General features: G+C 40.5%; 1 protein-coding gene across 6 annotated transcripts in view; it reads left to right on the top strand.

Annotated features, from left to right (window-relative positions):
- Window positions 1-22,845, top strand: part of dnm3a (dynamin 3a) — a 47,453-nt gene that overhangs the window by 3,721 nt on the left and 20,887 nt on the right. For 3 of the 6 annotated variants that reach the window (XM_061978225.2, XM_061978223.2, XM_061978221.2), the window contains exons 3-16: window positions 6,167-6,257; window positions 10,199-10,348; window positions 10,423-10,626; window positions 10,697-10,795; window positions 15,536-15,696; window positions 15,759-15,901; window positions 15,979-16,114; window positions 18,587-18,654; window positions 18,732-18,870; window positions 18,940-19,026; window positions 19,124-19,194; window positions 19,267-19,327; window positions 21,033-21,059; window positions 21,447-21,551. In XM_061978225.2, coding sequence (XP_061834209.2) covers window positions 6,167-6,257; window positions 10,199-10,348; window positions 10,423-10,626; window positions 10,697-10,795; window positions 15,536-15,696; window positions 15,759-15,901; window positions 15,979-16,114; window positions 18,587-18,654; window positions 18,732-18,870; window positions 18,940-19,026; window positions 19,124-19,194; window positions 19,267-19,327; window positions 21,033-21,059; window positions 21,447-21,551 — 1,542 coding nt within the window. The remainder of the gene's footprint in view (window positions 1-6,166; window positions 6,258-10,198; window positions 10,349-10,422; window positions 10,627-10,696; window positions 10,796-15,535; window positions 15,697-15,758; window positions 15,902-15,978; window positions 16,115-18,586; window positions 18,655-18,731; window positions 18,871-18,939; window positions 19,027-19,123; window positions 19,195-19,266; window positions 19,328-21,032; window positions 21,060-21,446; window positions 21,552-22,845) is intronic. The other 3 variants (XM_061978224.2, XM_061978222.2, XM_061978227.2) reach the window with 3 other exon arrangements.

The following is a 22,845-nucleotide window of genomic DNA, read 5'->3' as shown; positions in this document are numbered from 1 at the left end:
TACTCAAGCTAAAATGTCCACTGTCCACTGCAGCATGTGAATGCAATGAAAATAATAAAATCTGAGCCAACCAGCTGTTAAAATGTTGTCCAGGTTAATGTTTTGGCCATTAAAGGCCCTTCATTTCAAGATTTCAACTGTGATCGGGCTTTAAACAGGTAGCTGACCTGTTCAGATGGGTGTAACTGCTACTGGTCAAATAATGTGAAATAGCATTTAATTTTACATGTATGCAATGCCATTTAAATGTAATTATAGATAATAATAATAATAATAAATACTGTGTAGTGTTGTAAATAGTCAACGGGAAGGATTTTAGTAAGATATAAGCCATGAGCACTACACAGCCAGAAAAAAACCTAGGCAGGACAAGTAAAAATATTGGGGCAAGTAGATTTGAGAAGTTGGGCAAGTAGAAAAATTAGGGCGGAGGGAACAGGTAAGACTCAGCAAACACTGAAAAATAAAGCAGGGTCAGATCAGAAATGCACTTTTCTCATGAAAAGGGTCCTAATTTATATTCCACACCACGACAAAACATACACCTCTGCATCTGTTTCACTTTATGTTGCTGGTAAATAATATGGTTGGAGTAGTAGGCTAAAGTTGCCCTGTGGGAAAACACTGCTTAAACAGATGTTTGCTACGAGTGTTTCGAAAAGAAATCAAACGTGAGCAAATACTTAAAGGATTACGTTTTTACCAAAGGCAGCAATCAAAAATGAAGCTTTCAGCACATACACAATGTTTACATCTATAGTTATATTTTGATAAAGACAGGGAAAAGCATGCTACTCTTAAAGGGCAAGTGCAACAACAACAAACATGGCTGTAGACGTGAAGGTAAATCATAAAATGCAACCATACCCCAGCAAAAACGATGCATATTTATCCGGGAGAGTCTTGATACCAATGTCCTTGACCTAGCCACACACAAAGAAGTTGTAGACCTCCATGCTTTTCCAAGTTTGCATCTGTTTTGTCGAGGAGAATGCCGTCTGGGAACGCGACCGACGTACAATCCTTTATTACTCGACAAATCTTTTTTTGACAAACTATAGGGATCTTTTTCATTGCATATTTTAGATTTTTTTTGCTCGTATCTGCTTTTTGCAGGAAGATGTAAGCCTCTTTTGTATTCAGATAGTTTGCACAGTGCTTGCTGTCAACAGCCATCTTGGCTTGTATTACCACCACTGGTTTTCACTCTACGCTTCTTTTTCTATATTGTTAAACTACTACACAAAATTCAAACTGAGAAGAACTTGTGGACTGCTCCAAAAATATTATTTCGAAGATTAAGGACGTATCATACTTATGTAGACATAACTGCCAAAGCATGGAAATATGTCACTGCTTGATGGAATGTTAACAATGAAAATACAACAAACAATACAATTATAGCCAATATTTCAGAATAAGTCCCATCAATAGAGTAATATTTGTGTAAAATTAATGATTCTTATCCACAGCTTATTGCAAAACTGATACTATTGATTGTTTCCTTGATTAAAAAAAAAGAACAGTTTAAAAAAAAAAACTAAACTATAACCTGAACGGCTCCCTTCAAGGAGCTATAATTCCCTTCTCTAAGTCAGTGGCATACGAAAGTGTGTCTAAACTTTTGGCGAGACAAAAATACAACACATGATTTGGTGATTAGATGGCCTAAGAAGATCTGATACAATATATATTAGCTATTCAACTCAGTAGACTATTAAAGCCATGTTTATGTTTCATAACATAGAACAGAAAAATAAAAACATCAGCTTACTCATAGTCATATCTTTTAGACTTAGACAGACTTCCTTTTATTGTCATTCAAATTTGAACTTTGCAGTACAGATAAGAACGTAATTTCGTTGCATTAGCTCATGGTAGTGCAGGATAAAAGACCAATAAAGTGCAGATATAAATAAATAGATTACTGTACAGATAAATATATTGCACTTTTGCATATGCATCCATGTATATGGATGTATGTTATATTGTCTTTATATTCCAGCCAGTTAATCAATTTTTGGGGGAATTGAGGGGATTAATTTAATGCGTTTTTATCATCATGATTAAAAATGTATTTATTACAGAGAAAGATTACATTGTTTTGTTCTACTGTTAAGTTTGCAACACCCTTAATTGAAATGCAATATATATGTATATATATATATGTGTGAAGTGAATTATATTTATACAGCACTTTTATGTAGTGACTCAAAGCGCTTTACATAGTGAAACCCTATATCTAAGTTACATTTTTAAAGCAGTGTGGGTGGCACTGGGAGCAGGTGGGTAAAGTGTCTTGCCCATGGACACAACGGCAGTGACTAGGATGGCAGAAGCGGGGATCGAACCTGGAACCCTCAAGTTGCTGGCACGGCCACTTCTACCAAACGAGCTATATATATATATATATATATATATATATATATATATATACATACATACATACATACATACATACATACATACATACATACATACATATATGTATATATATATATATGTATATATATATATATATATATATATATATATACACACACATACATACATATATACACCGTATTTTTCGGACTATAAGTCACAGTTTTTTTCATAGTTTGGCCGGTGGTGCGACTTATACTCAGGAGCGACTTATGTGTGAAATGATTAACACATTACCGTAAAATATCAAATAATATTATTTAGCTCATTCACGTAAGAGACTAGACGTATAAGATTTCATGGGATTTAGCGATTAGGAGTGACAGATTGTTTGGTAAACGTATAGCATGTTCTATATGTTATAGTTATTTGAATGATTCTTACCATAATATGTTATGTTAACACAGTGGTTCTCAACCTTTTTTCAGTGATGTACCCCCCCCTGTGAACATTTTTTTAATTCAAGTACCCCCTAATCAGAGCAAAGCATTTTTGGTTGAAAAAAAGAGATAAAGAAGTAAAATACAGCACTATGTCATCAGTTTCTGATTTATTAAATTGTTTAACAGTGCAAAATATTGCTCATTTGTAGTGGTCTTTCTTGAACTATTTGGAAAAAAAGATATAAAAATAACTAAAAACTTGTTGAAAAATAAACAAGTGATTCAATTATAAATAAAGATTTCTACACAAAGAAGTAATCATCAACTTAAAGTGCCCTCTTTGGGGATTGTAATAGAGATCCATCTGGATTCATGAACTTAATTCCAAACATTTCTTCACAAAAAAAGACATTTTTAACATCAATATTTATGGAACATGTCCACAAAAAATCTAGCTGTCAACACTGAATATTGCATTGTTGCATTTCTTTTCACAGTTCTTTTTGACAGACATTTAAAAAAAAATCTCACGTACAGTGGGGCAAAAAAGTATTTAGTCAGCCACCGATTGTGCAAATTCTCCCACTTAAAATGATGACAGAGGTCTGTAATTTTCATCATAGGTACACTTCAACTGTGAGAGACAGAATGTGAAAAAAAATCCAGGAATTCACATTGTAGGAATTTTAAAGAATTTATTTGTAAATTATGGTGGAAAATAAGTATTTGGTCACTTCAAACAAGGAAGATCTCTGGCTTTCACAGACCTGTAACTTCTTCTTTAAGAAGCTCTTCTGTCCTCCACTCGTTACCTGTATTAATGGCACCTGTTTGAACTTATCTGTACAAAAGACACCTGTCCACAGCCTCAAACAGTCAGACTCCAAACTGCACTATGGCCAAGACCAAAGAGCTGTCGAAGGACACCAAGAAAATAATTGTAGACCTGCACCAGACTGTGAAGAGTGAATCTACAATAGGCAAGCAGCTTGGTGTGAAAAAATCAACTGTGGGAGCAATTATCAGAAAATGGAAGACATACAAGACCACTGATAATCTCCCTCGATCTGGGGCTCCACGCAAGATCTCATCCCGTGGAGTCAAAATGATCATGAGAACGGTGAGCAAAAATCCCAGAACCACACGGGGGGACCTGGTGAATGACCTGCAGAGAGCTGGGACCAAAGTAACAAAGGTTACCATCAGTAACACACTACACCAACAGGGAATCAAATCCTGCAGTGCCAGACGTGTCCCCCTGCTTAAGCCAGTGCATGTCCAGGCCCGTCTGAAGTTTGCCAGAGAGCACATGGATGATACAGCAGAGGATTGGGAGAATGTCATGTGGTCAGATGAAACCAAAATAGAACTTTTTGGTATAAACTCAACTCATCGTGTTTGGAGGAAGAAGAATACTGAGTTGCATCCCAAGAACACCATACCTACTGTGAAGCATGGGGGTGGAAACATCATGCTATGGGGCTGTTTTTCTGCTAAGGGGACAGGCCGACTGATCCGTGTTACGGAAAGAATGAATGAGGCCATGTATCGTGAGATTTGAAGCCAAAACCTCCTTCCATCAGTGAGAGCTTTGAAGATGAAACGTGGCTGGGTCTTCCATCATGACAATGATCCCAAACACACCGCCCGGGCAACGAAGGAGTGGTTCCGTAAGAAGCATTTGAAAGTCCTGGAGTGGCCTAGCCAGTCTCCAGACCTCAACCCCATAGAAAATCTGTGGAGGGAGTTGAAAGTCTGTGTTGCTCGGCGACAGCCCCAAAACATCACTGCTCTCGAGAAGATCTGCATGGAGGAATGGGCCAAAATACCAGCTACTGTGTGTGCAAACCTGTTAAAGACCTATAGTAATCGTTTGACCTCTGTTATTGCCAACAAAGGTTATATTACAAAGTATTGAGTTGAATTTTTGTTATTGACCAAATACTTATTTTCCACCATAATTTACAAATAAATTATTTAAAAATCCTACAATGTGAATTCCTGGATTTTTTTTTCACATTCTGTTTCTCACAGTTGAAGTGTACCTATGATGAAAAATACAGACCTCTGTCATCCTTTTAAGTGGGAGAACTTGCACAATCGGTGGCTGACTAAATACTTATTTGCCCCACTGTACCCCTTGGCATACCTTCAAGTACCCCCCATTTGAGAACCACATACCAGGCACGTTCTCAGTTGGTTATTTATGCCTCATATAACGTAAACTTATTCAGCCTGTTGTTCACTATTCTTTATTTATTTTAAATTGCCTTTCAAATGTCTATTCTTGGTGTTGGCTTTTATCAAATAAATTTCCCCCAAAAATGCGACTTATACTCCAGTGCGACTTATATATGTTTTTTTTCCTTCTTTATTATGCATTTTCGGCCGGTGCGACTTATACTCCGGAGCGACTTATACTCCAAAAAATACGATATATATATATATATATATATATATATATATATATATATATATATATATATATATAATTTAAGTCTCACTTATTTGTAGGTTAGAATTACTGTCTCTTTTTACAATGTATGTTGTTGTAGAATTGTTCTTTGTCCTTAAAACATAACTTAGAATATTGTACTTTACCAGTTCATTACATTTCAATAAGTTAAATATTGAATTTGTGGGTTCCTTGAATACATTTCCACTAATGACTCTTATAACTGTCTTCTTTAAAAAGAAGATTGGATTTAAATGTTTTGCGGGTATTTTCCCACACTTTAATGCAATATGTCAGATATGGAACAATCAGTGAATTAGAGAAAAATATACAATGCTTTTTTTCAGGAATTCCTTTACCTTATGTAAAAAAAGCTACATTTTTGATTATTTTAACCATTGTATAATGTATATGTGATTTCTATGGCAAATGTTCTTTAAATTAATCATAACACCTAAAATGTAAGATTTTTCTAATGGTAAATACTGTATGTGCCTTGGCTCAATAAAGGCTGGAAAACACAGGCTAGGTGAGGTTAAGGAGAGAGTAGAGACCAGTCCAGAAATCCCTGCAGACCGAGTAGGAATAGTTTCCAGCCACACGTGAAAGGCTTTTTATTCTGGCCTTCCTTCCTGAATGTGCATTGATATTTGCAGTTCCTTTGTCTTTGTGTGTTATGACACCCAACCCCAATTTGTTCTGTGGCAGGATGCACTTAAAACAATTCCTGAGGTATGACTTATATGGGAAAGGACAGTTTTTTTTTTGATGACACTTTCTCTATCTAGACAGCCATGAGACTTTGCTTTAAAAAGATTTCTTTTTTTTTAAAAGGTCATGTTGATGCTCCAGACAGAAGTCTTTTGTGTGTGTAGGCACACGTGTATTTCCTTCTCCTTTTCAGTTTGTTTTCTCCGACAGAGACTTCCTTCCCCGTGGTTCAGGAATTGTCACTCGCAGGCCTTTAATCTTGCAGCTGCATTATGCGGACGCCGGTGAGCAGAACTTCCCAATCAGCCGTGCATGCATGATGTCCATATCTTTTTCCTTTTTAAAAAGTGTTTCTGTCACACAGTATTGTATAGTGTTAGTTAGAGATGTCCGATAATATCGGACTGCCGATATTATCGGCCGATAAGTGCTTTAAAATGTGATATCGGAAATTATCGGTACAGGTTTCAAAAAGTAAAATGTATGACTTTTTAAAACGCCGCTGTACGGTGTGGTACACGGACGTAGGGAGAAGTACAGAGCGCCAATAAACCTTAAAGGCACTGCCTTTGTGTGCCGGCCCAATCACATAATATCTACGGCTTTTCACACACACAAGTGAATGCCATGCATACTTGGTCAACAGCCATACATGTCACACAAAGGGTGGCCGTATAAACAACTTTAACACTGTTACAAATATGCGCCACACTGTGAACCCACACCAAACAAGAATGACAAACACATTTCGGGAGAACATCAGCACTGTAACACAACATAAACACAACAGAACAAATACCCAGAACCCCTTGCAGCACTAACTCTTCCGGGACGCTATTATATACACCCCCTATGCCCCCGCCACCCCCAACCCCGCCCACCTCAACCTCCTCATGCTCTCTCAGGGAGAGCATGTCCCAAAATTCCAAGCTGCTGTTTTGAGGCATGTTAAAAAAAATAATGCGCTTTGTGACTTCAATAATAAATATGGCAGTGCCATGTTGGCATTTTTTTCCATAACTTGAGTTGATTTATTTTGGAAAACCTTGTTACATTGTTTAATGCATCCAGCGGGGCATCACAACAAAATTAGGCATAATAATGTGTTAATTCCACGACTGTATATATATCGGTATTGGTTGATAACGGAATCGGTAATTAAGAGTTGGACAATATCGGATATCGGCAAAAAAGCCATTATCGGACATCTCTAGTGTTAGTATACTGCATAATAAAGCCGAAATTTTATGTTTTGTTTTCTGTATTTAAAACACTTCCTTGTGGTGTACATAATATGCAATGGTGGTTCTTTATGTTGTATGTCCTTTGTAAATGTTGCATGGTTAATGTTATACTGACCGCTTTCTAACAGTCCCTACAGGATGTGCCATTTTTTTAGGTGGCTCCACTTTGACTGCATCTTCTCCCCGCCAACTTTGTTGTAGTTTTTACTGCTTCTGTATGTAGTCTACATACAGATATAAGTTAGAACTATACGCTACTTTGTATGAGAAATAGCAGAAGCGTAGTGTGCACGTGCATGTACGAGCCAGTCTGCCCCACAACAAGAGGATAGAGGAAAGGAAGAAAGAAACTTATTGACGCTCTTTGGGTAAATCTGTACTATGTATGGAAATATCCGTTGATGTCACTTTTTGTAAAAATGTCACAAATTGGTAAAATTCCGAACAGTTCGTTTCAAAGGAAATATTAAGGAAGGCAAGATTGTTTTATAAATATCGCCACCATGCCTCCATGGTTTTTATTTCAAGTTTTCAGGATTTACGCAGATTGCGAATACACAAAAATAGGTACGAAAAGTTGGTTTTGCATAGAATGTCCCCTTTAACTATTGGCTCATCTGTTAGACCATCTATGTTTATGGACAGGACTTCATGACTTTTCCAGTGTTTCCCATAAATCTATTAGTGGCAGCGCAGGAATGAAGTAATGGCGTTATTATATTGTCAAATTTGCATAATTGGCCACGACATACTGTACAGGCCAAAAGTTTGGACACACCTTTTCATTCAATGCGTTTTCTTTATTTTCATGACTATTTACATTGTACTGTATGTCACTGAAGGCATCAAAACTAAGAATGGACACATGTGGAGTTATGTAACAAAAAAAGGCGAAATAACTGAAAACATGTTTTCTATTGTAGTTTCTTCAAAATAGCCACCCTTTGCTCTGATTACTGTTTTGCACACTCCTGGCATTCTCTCATGGTTTTCACTTCAAAGGTGTCATAGTTTTGATGCCTTCAGTGACAATCTACAATGTAAATAGTCATGAGAATAAAGAAAACCCATTGAAATGAGAAGGTGTGTCCAAACTTTTGGCCTGTACTGTACTTGAAGTAAGTGCGTTTAAAAACATGAAGAGCATGGGGTGGTATAGCTCTGTTGGTAGAGTGGCTGTGCCAGCAACTTGAGAGTTGCAGGTTCGATCCCCGCTTCTGCCATCCTAGTCACTGCCATTGTGTCCTTGGGCAAGACACTTTACCCACCTGCTCCCAGTGCCACCCACACTGGTTTAAATGTAATTTAGATATTGGGTTTCACTATGTAAAGACTGGGATGAGAATCAGCACCTCCAAGTCCGAGTCCATGGTTCTCGCCCGGAAAAGGGTGGAGTGCCATCTCCGGGTTGGGGAGGAGATCTTGCCCCAAGTGGAGGAGTTCAAGTACCTCGGAGTCTTGTTCACGAGTGAGGGAAGAGTGGATCGTGAAATCGACAGGCGGATCGGTGCGGCGTCTTCAGTAATGCGGACGCTGTATCGATCCGTTGTGGTGAAGAAGGAGCTGAGCCGGAAGGCAAAGCTCTCAATTTACCGGTCGATCTACGTTCCCATCCTCACCTATGGTCATGAGCTTTGGGTTATGACCGAAAGGACAAGATCACGGGTACAAGCGGCCGAAATGAGTTTCCTCCGCCGGGTGGCGGGGCTCTCCCTTAGAGATAGGGTGAGAAGCTCTGCCATCCGGGGGGAGCTCAAAGTAAAGCCGCTGCTCCTCCACATTGAGAGGAGCCAGATGAGGTGGTTCGGGCATCTGGTCAGGATGCCACCCGAACGCCTCCCTAGGGAGGTGTTTAGGGCACGTCCGACCGGTAGGAGGCCGCGGGGAAGACCCAGGACACGTTGGGAAGACTATGTCTCCCGGCTGGCCTTGGAACGCCTCGGGGTCCCACAGGAAGAGCTGGACGAAGTGGTTGGGGAGAGGGAAGTCTGGGCTTCCCTGCTTAGGCTGCTGCCCCCGCGACCCGACCTCGGATAAGCGGAAGAAGATGGATGGATGGATGGACTATGTAAAGAGCTTTGAGTCACTAGAAAAAAGCGCTATATAAATATAATTAACTTCAAAACAAACATGTTCATAATGACAATTCTGTTTTTATTTTTTTTAATGTTTTAAATGTCACCAAAAAAATGGTCGGCCCGTTGGTGCTTTTAAAAGGGGGAGGGGCACAGGGCAGCACCTGATACGCCCAAAAGAACAAGTAGCGCCGAATCAATTTGTCGGCGGGCCACAATTTAAAAAAAAAATGTATAGGAAACACAGAATTCCTGATATGTGCCCAGCCAGGAGGGTCCAAAGTCTATACATGGAAGCAATTTGTGGCATGCAGCTTGATCTTTGAAATATAATTCAACACAACCTGCATCACATTACCAACTAGGATCAAGCCCCCACTGAAAATAATGTTTTGAGGGACAAAAATAGTAATGTGATGGGAAAGTATTTGTCAGCACAAAGCTGAATTGTTTGTTGTGTTTTCCCTCAATAGATTTTACTAGCTTCGTCGACAATATATTGCTTTTGCCTACCTAATTAAAAAGCAACATTTGGAGACCCCTGTTTATGCCCCTTATGTCTGTTAATAGCGACAATATTTCACCTCCAGCTCAAATGTTATTGACAATCTGTGTTAGTGGACAGGACAGTCACTCATGGTCTACTGCTTTCAGAAACAATTGACTGATGGAATGTAGATAGTTGTTGATTTTCAGAACATGTCAAAAGCCTCCACTAGATGGCACAGTTGTAGGCAAACAGGAGAGAAAAGTAAGGACTGTTTGGCCTAGCGTGCTGTGCTCCCAACATTCTCTACTGACATGTTATCACTCTGTTCCCTCAATTATTAAACCACCAACACAGTGTTCAACACCAGATACTCCTTGTATTCAAAGTCTTTGCTCGGATGTGTTGTGTCTCCCTAGAGTACGGTGAATTTTTACACTGCCGGGGAAAGAAGTTCACAGATTTTGATGAGATTCGCCAGGAAATTGAGGTTGAAACTCACCGACTCACCGGATCCAATAAAGGCATCTCTCCCATCCCCATTAACCTGCGGATTTATTCCCCTAACGGTAGCTTGTGTGCCTGCTCTTTATCTTAACATATTCACTGTCAAGTCTCTTTTATAACGTTTTGTCATGTACAGTGCTCAACCTGACTCTCGTGGACCTGCCGGGCATCACCAAGGTGCCCGTGGGCGACCAGCCGCCGGACATCGAATACCAAATACGAGACATGATCATGCAGTACATCTCTAAGAAGAACTGCCTCATCCTGGCTGTGACTCCCGCCAACATGGACCTGGCCACCTCGGACGCGCTCAAACTGGCCAAAGACGTGGACCCGCTGGGTGAGTCGACTGCGTCTAAGCCCTTAAGTCAACCACAGCTTGTTAAGTCTCATTTCGCTGCACTTTTTAGGTCGGCGCACGATGGGAGTGATCACCATGCTGGACCTTATGGATGAAGGAACAGATGCACGGGAAATACTTGAGAACAAGCTGCTTCCACTCCGAAGAGGTAGGCGGGTGTTTACGCGTGATGAGATGAGGCCAGCGAAGCACAACCAGGTGCACCTTCTTCATGCTTCTTCCAAAAAGCTAATGCATTATCCACGGAAAAGCCCCTGAAGTCAGCCGCACAGAAACTGAGCTTTAGTCATGGAGCCTAATCCTGTTACACCTATTACTTTTTGTAAACAGCTGATTTTGTCATTCTCGCTTGACATTGTCAAATTCTTTTTCTCATAGGAAACCGTGTCAGGCTCAAACTGTTGCCTTTATATAAGCTTTAATAACTGCCTAGGCATTGTTTGATGCTCCAGCACCCCCCACCACCACAAAAGGGACAAGCGGTAGAAAAGGGATTGATACATTTGATACATATACACATTCTGTACATATACAAGTACATATACATACATACACTCATGCACATAATCACGTTTCATCAAACATATATTAACGTTGTTGCTCTAGGGCAGGGGTCGGCAACCCGCGGCTCTGGAGCCGCATGCGGCTCTTTAGCGCCGCCCTAGTGGCTCTCTGTTACAAAAGCTCTCTGTTATAAAAGGTCTGGAGCTTTTTCAGAAATGTATGAAAAATGGAAAAAGATGAGGGGAAAACAATCTATTTTTTGTTTTAATATGGTTTCTGTAGGAGGACAAACATGACACAAACCTCCCTAATTGTTATAAAGCACACTGTTTATATTAAACATGCTTCACTGATTCGAGTATTTGGCGAGCCCCGTTTTGTCCTACTAATTTTGGCGGTCCTTGAACTCACCGTAGTTTGTTTACATGTATAACTTTCTAGGACGTGTTTTATGCCACTTCTTTTTCTGTCTCATTTTGTCCACTAACCTTTTAACGTTGTGCATGAAAGGTGAGTTTTGTTGACTAATCAGACATATTTGGTCACTGCATGACTGCAAGCTAATCGATGCTAACATGCTATTTAGGCTAGCTATATGTACATATTGCATCATAATGCCTCATTTGTAGCTATATTTGAGGTCATTTAGTTTCCTTTAAGTCCTCTTAATTCAATGTATATCTCATGACACACTATCTGCATGTAATATGGCTTTTAATTTTTTGCGGCTCCAGACAGATTTTTTTTTGTATTTTTGGTCCAATATGGCTCTTTCAACATTTTGGGTTGCCGACCCCTGCTCTAGGGGAAACTGGGCAACACATGGCACGCTGACAAAACTTAAGCTATTTTACTACAGCTATCTACAAGGTTAATATAAGTTGCTTCTCTTTCTTCCCCTCCATTCTTCTGCATTCTTCTGTATCTCTAGTTATCATTACGTATATGTATTGTTGCATTTGAACAACTGTATTGTTGATAATAGAGGTAAATTATAGGTATTGTTCATTATCAATAGTGCTATTTCTATTGGTATTTGTATTGCTCCATTTGTAGTGTAATAATGCTCATTGTCATTTCTGTATTATTTATTTATTTCGCTAACTGCTTCTTTGCTATCACTTTTACTATCATATTTGTACATATCCAATTTGCTGATGTTGCTCTATTGTTGTTGTTATTGTTGTGTTTGCTGTTGTTGCTTTTGTCTCTCTGTCTTATCCCCCTCTTGTCCCCACAATTTCCCCTTCTGTCTTCCTTTTTTTCCTCTTTCTATCCCCTCCTGCTCCGGCCCGGCTGCACCAAATGATAATATAAATACATTTAATAAAGTCAAATACAAATAAGGCAACAAGAGAAGTATCCTACTCTTCTCTTTTGTAAAGTAAATCTGAACAACTATATGGGAATCTACATCAACTATATGACTTGCCAACAAAAATAAAAAAATGATAGGCATTGTTTGAAGTAACATTTTAACTTTCTTAACTGTCATACAAATATCATACTTTCTGGGCTATAGAGCGCACCAGTATTTAAGCTGCACCCACCAAATTTTAGAAGAAATAAATATTTGTACACATTAGTCGTACTGTACTGTAGGCCCCAGATATATACCGGTACAAAAGATTTTGTAAATATTTGTTTGCATACCTTAACTGCTTCCAAGCGGTTCCTGTCACACGGCAGTAAAATGGCTGATCAAACAAAACAGAAATGATCATCTTTGACCCACGAGCTTGGAAGCCAGCTCTCCAATCAGCTAAACAGACTCAATAACTCCATAGTGACGTTTTGGATAATTTACAAAATTAAAACAATTTCGTATAATGGTTTCCCCAAACATGGAACCTCGTGAGTTTGTAACTCAATATGTGCTTTTATTTTAATTTGAGTCCGACTGCAAAATAAACCACCATGGAACCAATGAAAGTTGTGAGTGACAGCACTTTTATATAAAAGGTGAGAAACACTATTTAAGAAAAAAAACAAAAAACGACCCGAAGCAAAGTGCGACTGCGTCGTCCCCCTGCTCATCAGTAAGTTAGTGTTTTTCACTGTTAATTTATACATTTTATTAATCATTCATATGTATTTCACATTTTCCTGAATGTAAAACTATGATTATTCTCAGTAAAGGTATTTGGTGTTCATATTTGTGGGTGTCTGGAACGGAATAATTTGATTTTTCTTACAGGCTTTTGGACCTTTTGGAAAGTATTACTAACGAAAAGTGATAGACCACTGTATTAGTCCTGGGCCTCAATGTCATTTTGAGAATTTGCAGCTGAGCGGGGAATTGACAAGCAAGTTGTGTGCACCATATGTCCAGTATTTTGCTGTGTGAAGACCCCCTTGTCATTGCAAATATTAAAATAACACTACCATTTGTTTGTTCTACGTTTGTGCCGTAAAACATGTTTTGTCCATTACAGTTTTTAAGGTATTCTAAATACATTTTCTGTCATGCAGCCCCCTCACCCCCTTGTCAAAACCCCCCAAACTTGTCCCACTATTTTGTGCTGTTTTATGTCTATTATATTTTTTTGTGTTAACATTTTATCATTCATAACCAGCCCCCCTTTGTCAAAATTTCCTCAAACTTGTCCCAAACGTTTGTGCTGCTATTGTTTTGTCTATTATAGTTTTTATGATATTGTTTTATAGTTTGTATGTTAATGTTTATATTTATGTTACGAACATGCAATTAACGTGTTGTTATTCAAAACCAGCTCACCAACCATGTCAAAATCCCCCCCAGAATTGTCCCAATTGTTTGTGCTGCAATTTTTTTTGACGCCCTGTCATGAGGTGGCAACTTGTCCAGTGTAGGAATGTACGGTATACCGGTATTAGTATAGTACCACGATATTAATGAATCATATTCGGTACTATACCGCCTCTGAAAAGTACCAGTGCCACGTCGTGTCATTGCTGGTTTACGAGCAGAGGAGCATGTTCGGCAGCGCACAATCACGGAGTACTTACAAGCAGACACAGTGTGTAGACAGAAAAGGGAGAACGGACGCATTTTGGCTTAAAAACTAAAGATAAAGGTGAAGTTATAACACTGAAACACCGACCGGAAGAGGTGCTTTAAGACATGGCTAGTTAGCTAGCGGCTAAAGTCCACCTGCAGTCGGCAGTGTTTTAGCTACTTCTATATCACTAATCCTCGCCTCCACGGCGACAAATAAAGTATGTTTCTTACAAGTATCATCCCTGCAGGACGAGGAATAGGTAAACATGCTTCACTACACACTGTAGCTCACCGGCGTCAAAATATAAACAAACGCCATAGGTGGATCTACACCTAACATACACTGTAATGATACCAAGTACAGGAGCGTATCTAGTCGATACTACTATGATTACGTCAATATTTTTTGGCATCACAACATCGTCTTTCGTTTTTTATTTATTTATATGATTTTTATAAAGTCAGGAAATATGTCCCTGGACACATGAGGACTTTGAATATGACCAATGTATGATCCTGTAACTACTTGGTATCGGAATGATACCCAAATTTGTGGTATCATCCAAAACTAATGTAAAGTATCAAACAACAGAAGAATACTTGATTATTACATTTTAACAGAAGTGTAGATAGAACATGTTAAAGGAGAAAGTAAGCAGATATTAACAGTAAATGAACAAGTGGATTAATAATTCATTTTCTACCACTTGTCCTTCATAATGTTGACAAAATAATAGAAGGATAAATGACACAATATGTTACTGCATAGGTCAGCAGACTAAATTAGGAGCCTTTGTTTGTGTACTTACTAATAAAAGACAAGTTGTCTAGTATGTTCACTATTTTATTTAAGGACAAACTTGCAATAAGAAGCATATGTTTAATGTACCCTAAGATTTTTTGTTCAAATAAAGCCTATAATGCCATTTTTTGTGGTCCCCTTTATTTAGAAAAGTACCGAAAAGTTTTGAAATAATTTTGGTACGGGTACCAAAATATTGGTATCGGGACAACGCTAGTCCAGGGTGTACCCCGCCTTTCGCCTGAATGCAGCTGAGATAGGCTCCAGCACCCCCCGGAACCCCACAAGGGACAAGCGGTAGAGAATGGATGGATGGATGGATGGAACAATTATAGTTTTTTTGTTAATGTTTTAAAATTCATACCCAGCCCCCGGTCTCCCACATGGTCAAAACAAACTTGTCCCAATCGTTTGTGCTGCAAAAAATGTATGTGTAACTATTATAGTTTTGTTATTAATATGCAATGATAAGGGGGCCCAACTTCACACAGGTCCAAATTTGCTGACAGTTGCTTTAAGATTATACAACCTGAAAAAAATGAAGTATCACATGCTAGTCACTTCCTCACACCGATCACATTCTCTTCCTTTTCCTCCCCAAGGTTATATCGGGCTGGTGAACCGCAGTCAGAAGGACATCAACGGGAAAAAGGATATAGAGGCAGCCCTGATTGCGGAGAAGAACTTCTTCCTGTCCCACCCGGCTTACAGAGACATGTGCGACAGAATGGGCACGCCGTATTTACAGAAGACCCTCAACCAGGTTACAGAAGCACATAGAGGTAATGTCGTGTGCATTGTCGTTTTAACGGCGTTTGTTTGCAGCAACTGACAAAGCACATCTGGGAAAGTCTGCCTGCGCTGCACAGCCAGCTGCAGTGTCAGCTTGTGTCCATCAGTAAAGAAGTTGAAGAGTGTAAACTGTATGATAGCGACGACGCCATCGGCAGGACCAAAGCACTCATCAAGTCAGTCACTTGCTCTGCGGGTCTACGTTTATATGCTATTTTGCCTCACGCCACCTAATACGTCTTTGTCTTCACAGGCTCGTGCAGCACCTGGCTGGCAACGTTGAGAAGTTCATCGAGGGCTCAGCAGATGAAGTAGACACTGTGAACCTGTCAGGCGGTGCGAGGATCAACCGACTATTCCATGAGCGCTTCCCATATGAACTGCTAAAAGTACGTTTCCTGTTTTTCATCATGCATCACGAACCTGCTGCATTTTGACTTAGCCACTACCCACAAATCCCCACTGACGCCCTGAGATTTACGGCTTCCTCCATTACAGGTTTTTTCCACTGTGCGGTCAACTTTGAAAAAACGTCTTAAAATGACAACAATTGTAAAAGTAGATAGGTTATAATGATGACTCGACATTTATGTCAGCCACCTGGGGTCAGATATTGTTCAAAACCCACAGGGTACTTGCTTTGCGGTGATTATTCCTTAGAATATGGGTTTCCAATTCGCTCTCATCATGGGTCACATCACAGTTACGTATGTCTGCCTTTAGAGGGCCGCTTTGAAACATCTATGATACAACCATATAAATGTAGAGTATAAGCACGTCATGTTTTTAAACAATTGCCAATCCATTTGATGATTATCATTGTTTACCTACAAACCTGCTTTGAAATCACAAGTACTCAGTGGCCTAGTGGTTAGAGTGTCCGCCCTGAGATCGGTAGGTTGTGAGTTCAAACCCCGGCCGAGTCATACCAAAGACTATAAAAATGGGACCCATTACCTCCCTGCTTGGCACTCAGCATCAATGATTCCCGGGCGCGGCCACCGCTGCTGCCCACTGCTCCCCTCACCTCCCAGGGGGTGATCAAGGGTGATGGGTCAAATGCAGAGAATAATCTCGCCACACCTAGTGTGTGTGTGACAATCATTGGTACTTTAACTTTAACTTTTAACAAGTCAAGGTGGCAAGCAAATAATACATTTCAGCTATTGTTGAATTTATTTGAAAATGGGTTACAATGACCAAAATAATTGAATACATTTTTGCATCTAATAATAAAATACTATTCCATTAAGAATAACTGCAGCTACATGCAGTACTTTTTTTTTTCTGTCAAAATTGAAATACATTTCGCAAGAAAGATGAAGTGTCTTCTTATTGCCAAGCTTTCACGGGCCACATAACATGACGCGGCGAATCAGATGTGCTTTAGTAGAGTTTGCAGATCCATCCATCCATCCATTTTCTAATGCTTGTCCCTTTTGGGGTAGCGGAGGGTGCTGGAGCCTATCTCAGCTGCATTCGGGCGGAAGGCGGAGTACACCATGGACAAGTCGCCACCTCATCGCAGGGCCAACACAGACAGACAACATTCACACTCCCATTCACACACTGGACACAAAATGAATTAATATAGCATTCGTACACAAGGACATGGTTGGCACACAGAGGCATACCTGGCTTGACCTAATAGTTGAGACATCGAAAAGTTTGCAAAAAGAGGGATTCGTAAATCCAGGTTCCACTGGTTGAGTTGTTACTTTCATTTCTATTGTGTAAGGCAGTGTTTTTCAACCACTGTGCCGCGGCACACTAGTGTGCAGTGAGATACAGTCTGGTGTGTCGTGGGAGATTATCTAATTTCACCTATTTGGGGCAAAAAATATATTTTGCAAACCAGTAGTTATAGTCTGCAAATTATGTGTTGTTTTTGAGTGTCGGTGCTGTCTAGAGCAGTGTTTTTCAACCACTGTGCCGCGGCACACTAGTGTGCCGTGAGATACAGTCTAGTGTGCCGTGGGAGATTGTCCTTTCACCTAATTGTGTTAAAAATATTTTTTGCAAACCAGTTATTATAGTCCGCAAATAATGTGCCGTTGAGTGTCTGTATTGTCTAGAGCTCGGCAGAGTAACCGTGTAATACTCTTCCATATCAGTAGATGGCAGTAGGTAGCTAATTGCTTTGTCGTCATCACAATATGCAGATGACAGCGGGAGGCAGCGTGCAGGTCAAAAGGTATCGAATGCTTAAACCAAAAATAAACAAAAGGTGAGTGCCGCTAAGAAAAGGCATTGAAGTTTAGGGATGGCTATGCAGAATGAAACTAAAACCAAACTGGCTACAAAGTAAACAAAAACAGAATTCTGGACGACAGCAAAGACTTACAGACAAGACTTACATCCGTACATGACAAGGATAGTAAGAACTTAAATAGTCTTGATTGCTAAAACAAAGCAGGTGTGGGGAATAGTGCTCAGGGAAGAAATTAAACTGCTCCAGGAAAATACCAACAAAACAGGAAAAGCCACCAAACGACAAGAACTAAAACACTACACACAGGAAAACACCAAAAAACTCTAAATAAGTCGCGGCGTGATGTGACAGGTGGTGACAGTACTTTGAGACAAGAGCTATAGTGATGCATGCTTAGTTATGGTTTGAATTCATATCCAACACTTGCGAGGACAACTTTTTACTGTCTATATCTGCTGAGTTTCATTTTTAATGTTTTCTGCGGGTGGTGTGCCTCCGCATTTTTTCAATGAAAAAACTGTGCCTTGGCTCAAAAAAAGGTTGAAAAAGACTGGTGTAAGGTGGCAGTTATCTTTAAGTACCGGTACTAGTGGTAGGAGCAAGTTTTTTTCCCTTTCATTATATATTGCCTATGTTGTTTCTGTGACAGATGAAGTGTGATGAGAGGAAGCTGCGGCAAGAGATCGCCTACGCCATCAGGAACATCCACGGTGTCAGGTGCTTGCATCCTTGGTGGTTGCTGTTATTGTTTCCTGACTTTTTGTTGACGTCACTCTCCTCCCGGTGCACTACAGGACAGGTCTGTTCACCCCCGACATGGCTTTTCAGGCCATCGTGAAGAAGCAGATCTCACGGCTGAAAGGGCCATGTTTTGAATTTGTCGACATGGTCAGTAAAGAGCTCGCGGCCACCGTGTATGAGTGCATCAATAAGGTACATATCGGCAACAGCGCCGCCGTAAACAACAGAACTTGGCCGAATTTAACAGACTTCTCCCTAAAGCTCAGCTCCTTTCCCAAACTGCGGGATGAAACGGAGCGAATTGTCGCCGCTGAAATTCGAGAACAAGAGAGCACATGCCGAGATCAGGTCAGTCACGCACATTTGGACTGGCACATTTGTTTTCTATTACCAGATAGCTCGACTTTGTTCCCCTCCGACTTAATGTACGTCTCTTCTTCCTCAGATCTCGCTGCTCATCGACATGCAGCTTGCTTACATTAACACCAAGCATGAAGATTTTATCGGCTTTGCTCAGTGAGTTGACGCTTTTGCAGCATATAAGTGCATTAAAAACCTGTGGAATGATACAAATGTTGTGTCCATCAGTGCTCAGAACACGTTCAACCGAAGCGATAACAAGACTATCCCAGGCAGTCCAGCACAACAGGTGAGAATTGAGTTGACATACTTGCAGTATTTATTCCACCAGAGTTGCATGTTTTGATGGCGCAGTCGTCCCTCGCCACATTGCGCTTCAAATATTGCGGCTTCAACACATTGCAGAATTTTATATTATTTTAAAGAATATTCTACAATTCTACAGATAAACTGAAAGTGTCAATACTATAGTATAGAGATGTCCGATAATGGCTTTTTTGCCTATATCCGATATTCCGATATTGTCCAACTCTTAATTACCGATTCCGATATCAACCGATACCGATATATACAGTCGTGGAATTAACACATTATTATGCCTAATTTTGTTGTGATGCCCCGCTGGATGCATTAAACAATGTAACAAGGTTTTCCAAAATAAATCAACTCAAGTTATGGAAAAAAATGCCAACATGGCACTGCCATATTTATTATTGAAGTCACAAAGTGCATTTTTTTTTTTAACATGCCTCAAAACAGCAGCTTGGAATTTGGGACATGCTCTCCCTGAGAGAGCATGAGGAGGTTGAGGTGGGCGGGGTTGAGGTGGGGGCATCTAGGGGGCGCGGGGCGTGTATATTGTAGCGTCCCGGAAGAGTTAGTGCTGCAAGGGGTTCTGGGTATTTGTTCTGTTGTGTTACGGTGCGGATGTTCTCCCGAATTGTGTTTGTCATTCTTGTTTGGTGTGGGTTCACAGTGTGGCGCATATTTGTAACAGTGTTAAAGTTGTTTATGCGGCCACCCTCAGTGTGACCTGTATGGCTGTTGACCAAGTACGCATTGCATTCACTTGTGTGTGTGAAAAGCCGTAGATATTATGTGACTGGGCCGGCACGTAAACGCAGTGCCTTTAAGGTTTATTGGCGCTCTGTACTTCTCCCTACGTCCGTGTACACAGCGGCGTTTTAAAAAGTCATAAATTTTACTTTTTGAAACCGATACCGATAATTTTGAAACCAATACCGATCATTTCCGATACAACATTTTAAAGCATTTATCGGCCGATAATATCGGACATCCCTAATTTTAAAGCATATTCTACAATTCTACAGATAAACTGAAAGTGTCAATACTATAGTAGTATTTTTGGTATCTAGATGAGACCAAACCAGTATTGTGGCCACTGATTGGCTCAATCTTAGGCAGCATTACTATATAGATTAAAAGCCTGTAAAGGTGACTAATGGGTGTTGTTTCATGTCTAAATCGCTCTCATAATGTTGAAAAATGTTTTTAGAAGGTCATAAAAGTTTTTTTATGCTTGAGCTATGAAAATATTTATGATTTTATAATGAAAGATTCCTACTTCATTTATTGCGGTCATGTTTGGAATCAATTGAAAACAATAAACGAGGGACAACTGTGTTATGACAATTAGTATTTGTCTTCAGGACATGTTTTAAATTACAAGATTAAGCTTTTTTGCCCTCTTACCATTTCACACACGCATCAGAATTAATGCGCCTCTGTAGCTGCACACGAAAGTAAGACTTTACTGAAGTGTTTCCAATGATGATGATTTCTTCTCGCCGTCTAACAGCAAGCAGCACTTTCCACATGCTGCTTTTGAAACCGGAAGCTCTGGCGGATTCATTAAATAGTCTCCAGACTTTTTAATGGCGGTGTCACCTTTTTGTTATATGTTATATGATCAGGATCAAGAGCCAAAAGTGTTGATATGAGCCAGCACTTTATTTCTTGTGTTTTCCTTCCAGGGTGTGGCCCCTCCCTCCAGTCTAATAGTAGGATACCAATCTCTTTAAGCCTCTACCGGACAAATGTGTGCACAGGATTCTGGGCCGGCATGACGGCTGCAATGGTGCACACTGACAAAAATGGCTTGTGCGGCTTCATTAATTGTTTGTTTTGTCATACGTGTACGCTACTAATGTTGGCCTTTCTTCCCTACTTTAGTTCTTTCTTCTATTTATTCATCGTCTCTTTCCACCTTGAACCTCCGAATGGAATTTAGTTTGTGTTTGGCGCCACAATCTGTCCTGGGAAATACCCGTTCTGATCTTTTTATTCTGTCAATTTTCACAACTTTTGCTGCATACGATCTGCTTTACCATCATAGTCCATATACTCTATATAGGCTTCTAAGTACTTCATGTTTGCTTATCGTGCAGGTTATACACAAAGGCTGGCTCACCATCACCAACGTTAGCATCATCGCCAAGGACTACTGGTTCGTTCTTACTGCGGAGAGCCTCTCCTGGTTCAAGGATAATGAGGTGTGTACTTCTTAGTAGTAAAAGAACAAGAGTAGTGCACTAGAATCCACCATGTTTTTATTAAAACAGCTCAGTTTAAAACTCATTGCAACAGCATTGTAGTGGAGAGGAGGTATGTTCCGTCACATTTTGCCGGGCGGTCCTGGTGTCAGTGGGGCTGCCATCTGTCTGCCTGTCTGTGCCTGCTGTACAGGAGCAGAAGGTCTGCACAGCAAGTGTAGACAGGCAGACACACCACAACAGTCTGGTCGCAGCTGACGTCATGGGAAGATGTGCAGGGGGAAAAAAGCAAGCACCTCAAGAGTATCAACACTTGTGACGCTTGGTTGAGAGACAGTGAAGACTGCATGTGTGGCTTATAGTCGCCATCATGCAAAACCTGTCAATTGCATTAGCAAAACCAGTGTGTTTTTTCTTCTACCACCCGGGCTTGCCACTTGCATCTCCCATGTTCAATACTCCACCCCTTTGGTCTCGCCTTCCATTCACTCTTCCCCTTACTCCCCCTCTTCTTCCTCCGCTGGGATTTCAGGCATTTGGAACGGCTCACTTTGACACAGCTGGAGTTGCCCCAATCCAAACAAAGACCAAACACACACACACACACACACACAAGCGCACACAGAGGACAGACTTGTATATACAGTATACAGTACACACACAGAGCCTGATGTAAACAAAGTGACATGCAAATAGCGCTGACAAAATATACACTCATTTGGACGCACACATGGTTGCTTTCGAGATAAACACTGAACGTTCCCACATACACAGATTCCTTGTCAACTTCTTACTTAGCCTTTACAACTTTCACACAAGCGGGCATGCAAGCGTTTAGGGATGGCGTCACCGTAGCGTCCCTTGGAGGGTTTATCTGGGTTTAAGCGCGTAGGAGGCTTGAACGCGTTTTCAGTCATCCACTTTATTGCCGCGGATCAGATCTGTGACATTCCCATATGCGTCTCTCTGTGTGTGTGCGCGCGCACGCATACAGGCTAAGCGTCTGCTTCCTCTCTCGCGACTCTCACATTTCCGCCCACACTAACTCCACACACATTTTTTTCCCTTCTACACTAGCTGCCTCCCCTCCAACTTTGATTTTATGTTCTATTTCTTTACCTCCCTTTTCCTCCCCCCTTTTCTCTCTCTCTGTGGTTGGCAGTCTCGCTGGGACTTTGCACATTCCTGGCTGGAAAAATGAAGCGTTGTCCAAACACCAGCTTCCAAGAGCTTGCCCAGAGAATTCCCACATGACCATTTCTCCCCACCTTTTCCATCCCTTGTTTCGCCACAC

Source organism: Nerophis lumbriciformis, linkage group LG18, assembly GCF_033978685.3.
Source record: "Nerophis lumbriciformis linkage group LG18, RoL_Nlum_v2.1, whole genome shotgun sequence".
NCBI classification, from domain to species: domain Eukaryota; kingdom Metazoa; phylum Chordata; class Actinopteri; order Syngnathiformes; family Syngnathidae; genus Nerophis; species Nerophis lumbriciformis.
This window is presented reverse-complemented; position numbering and strand designations above follow the sequence as displayed.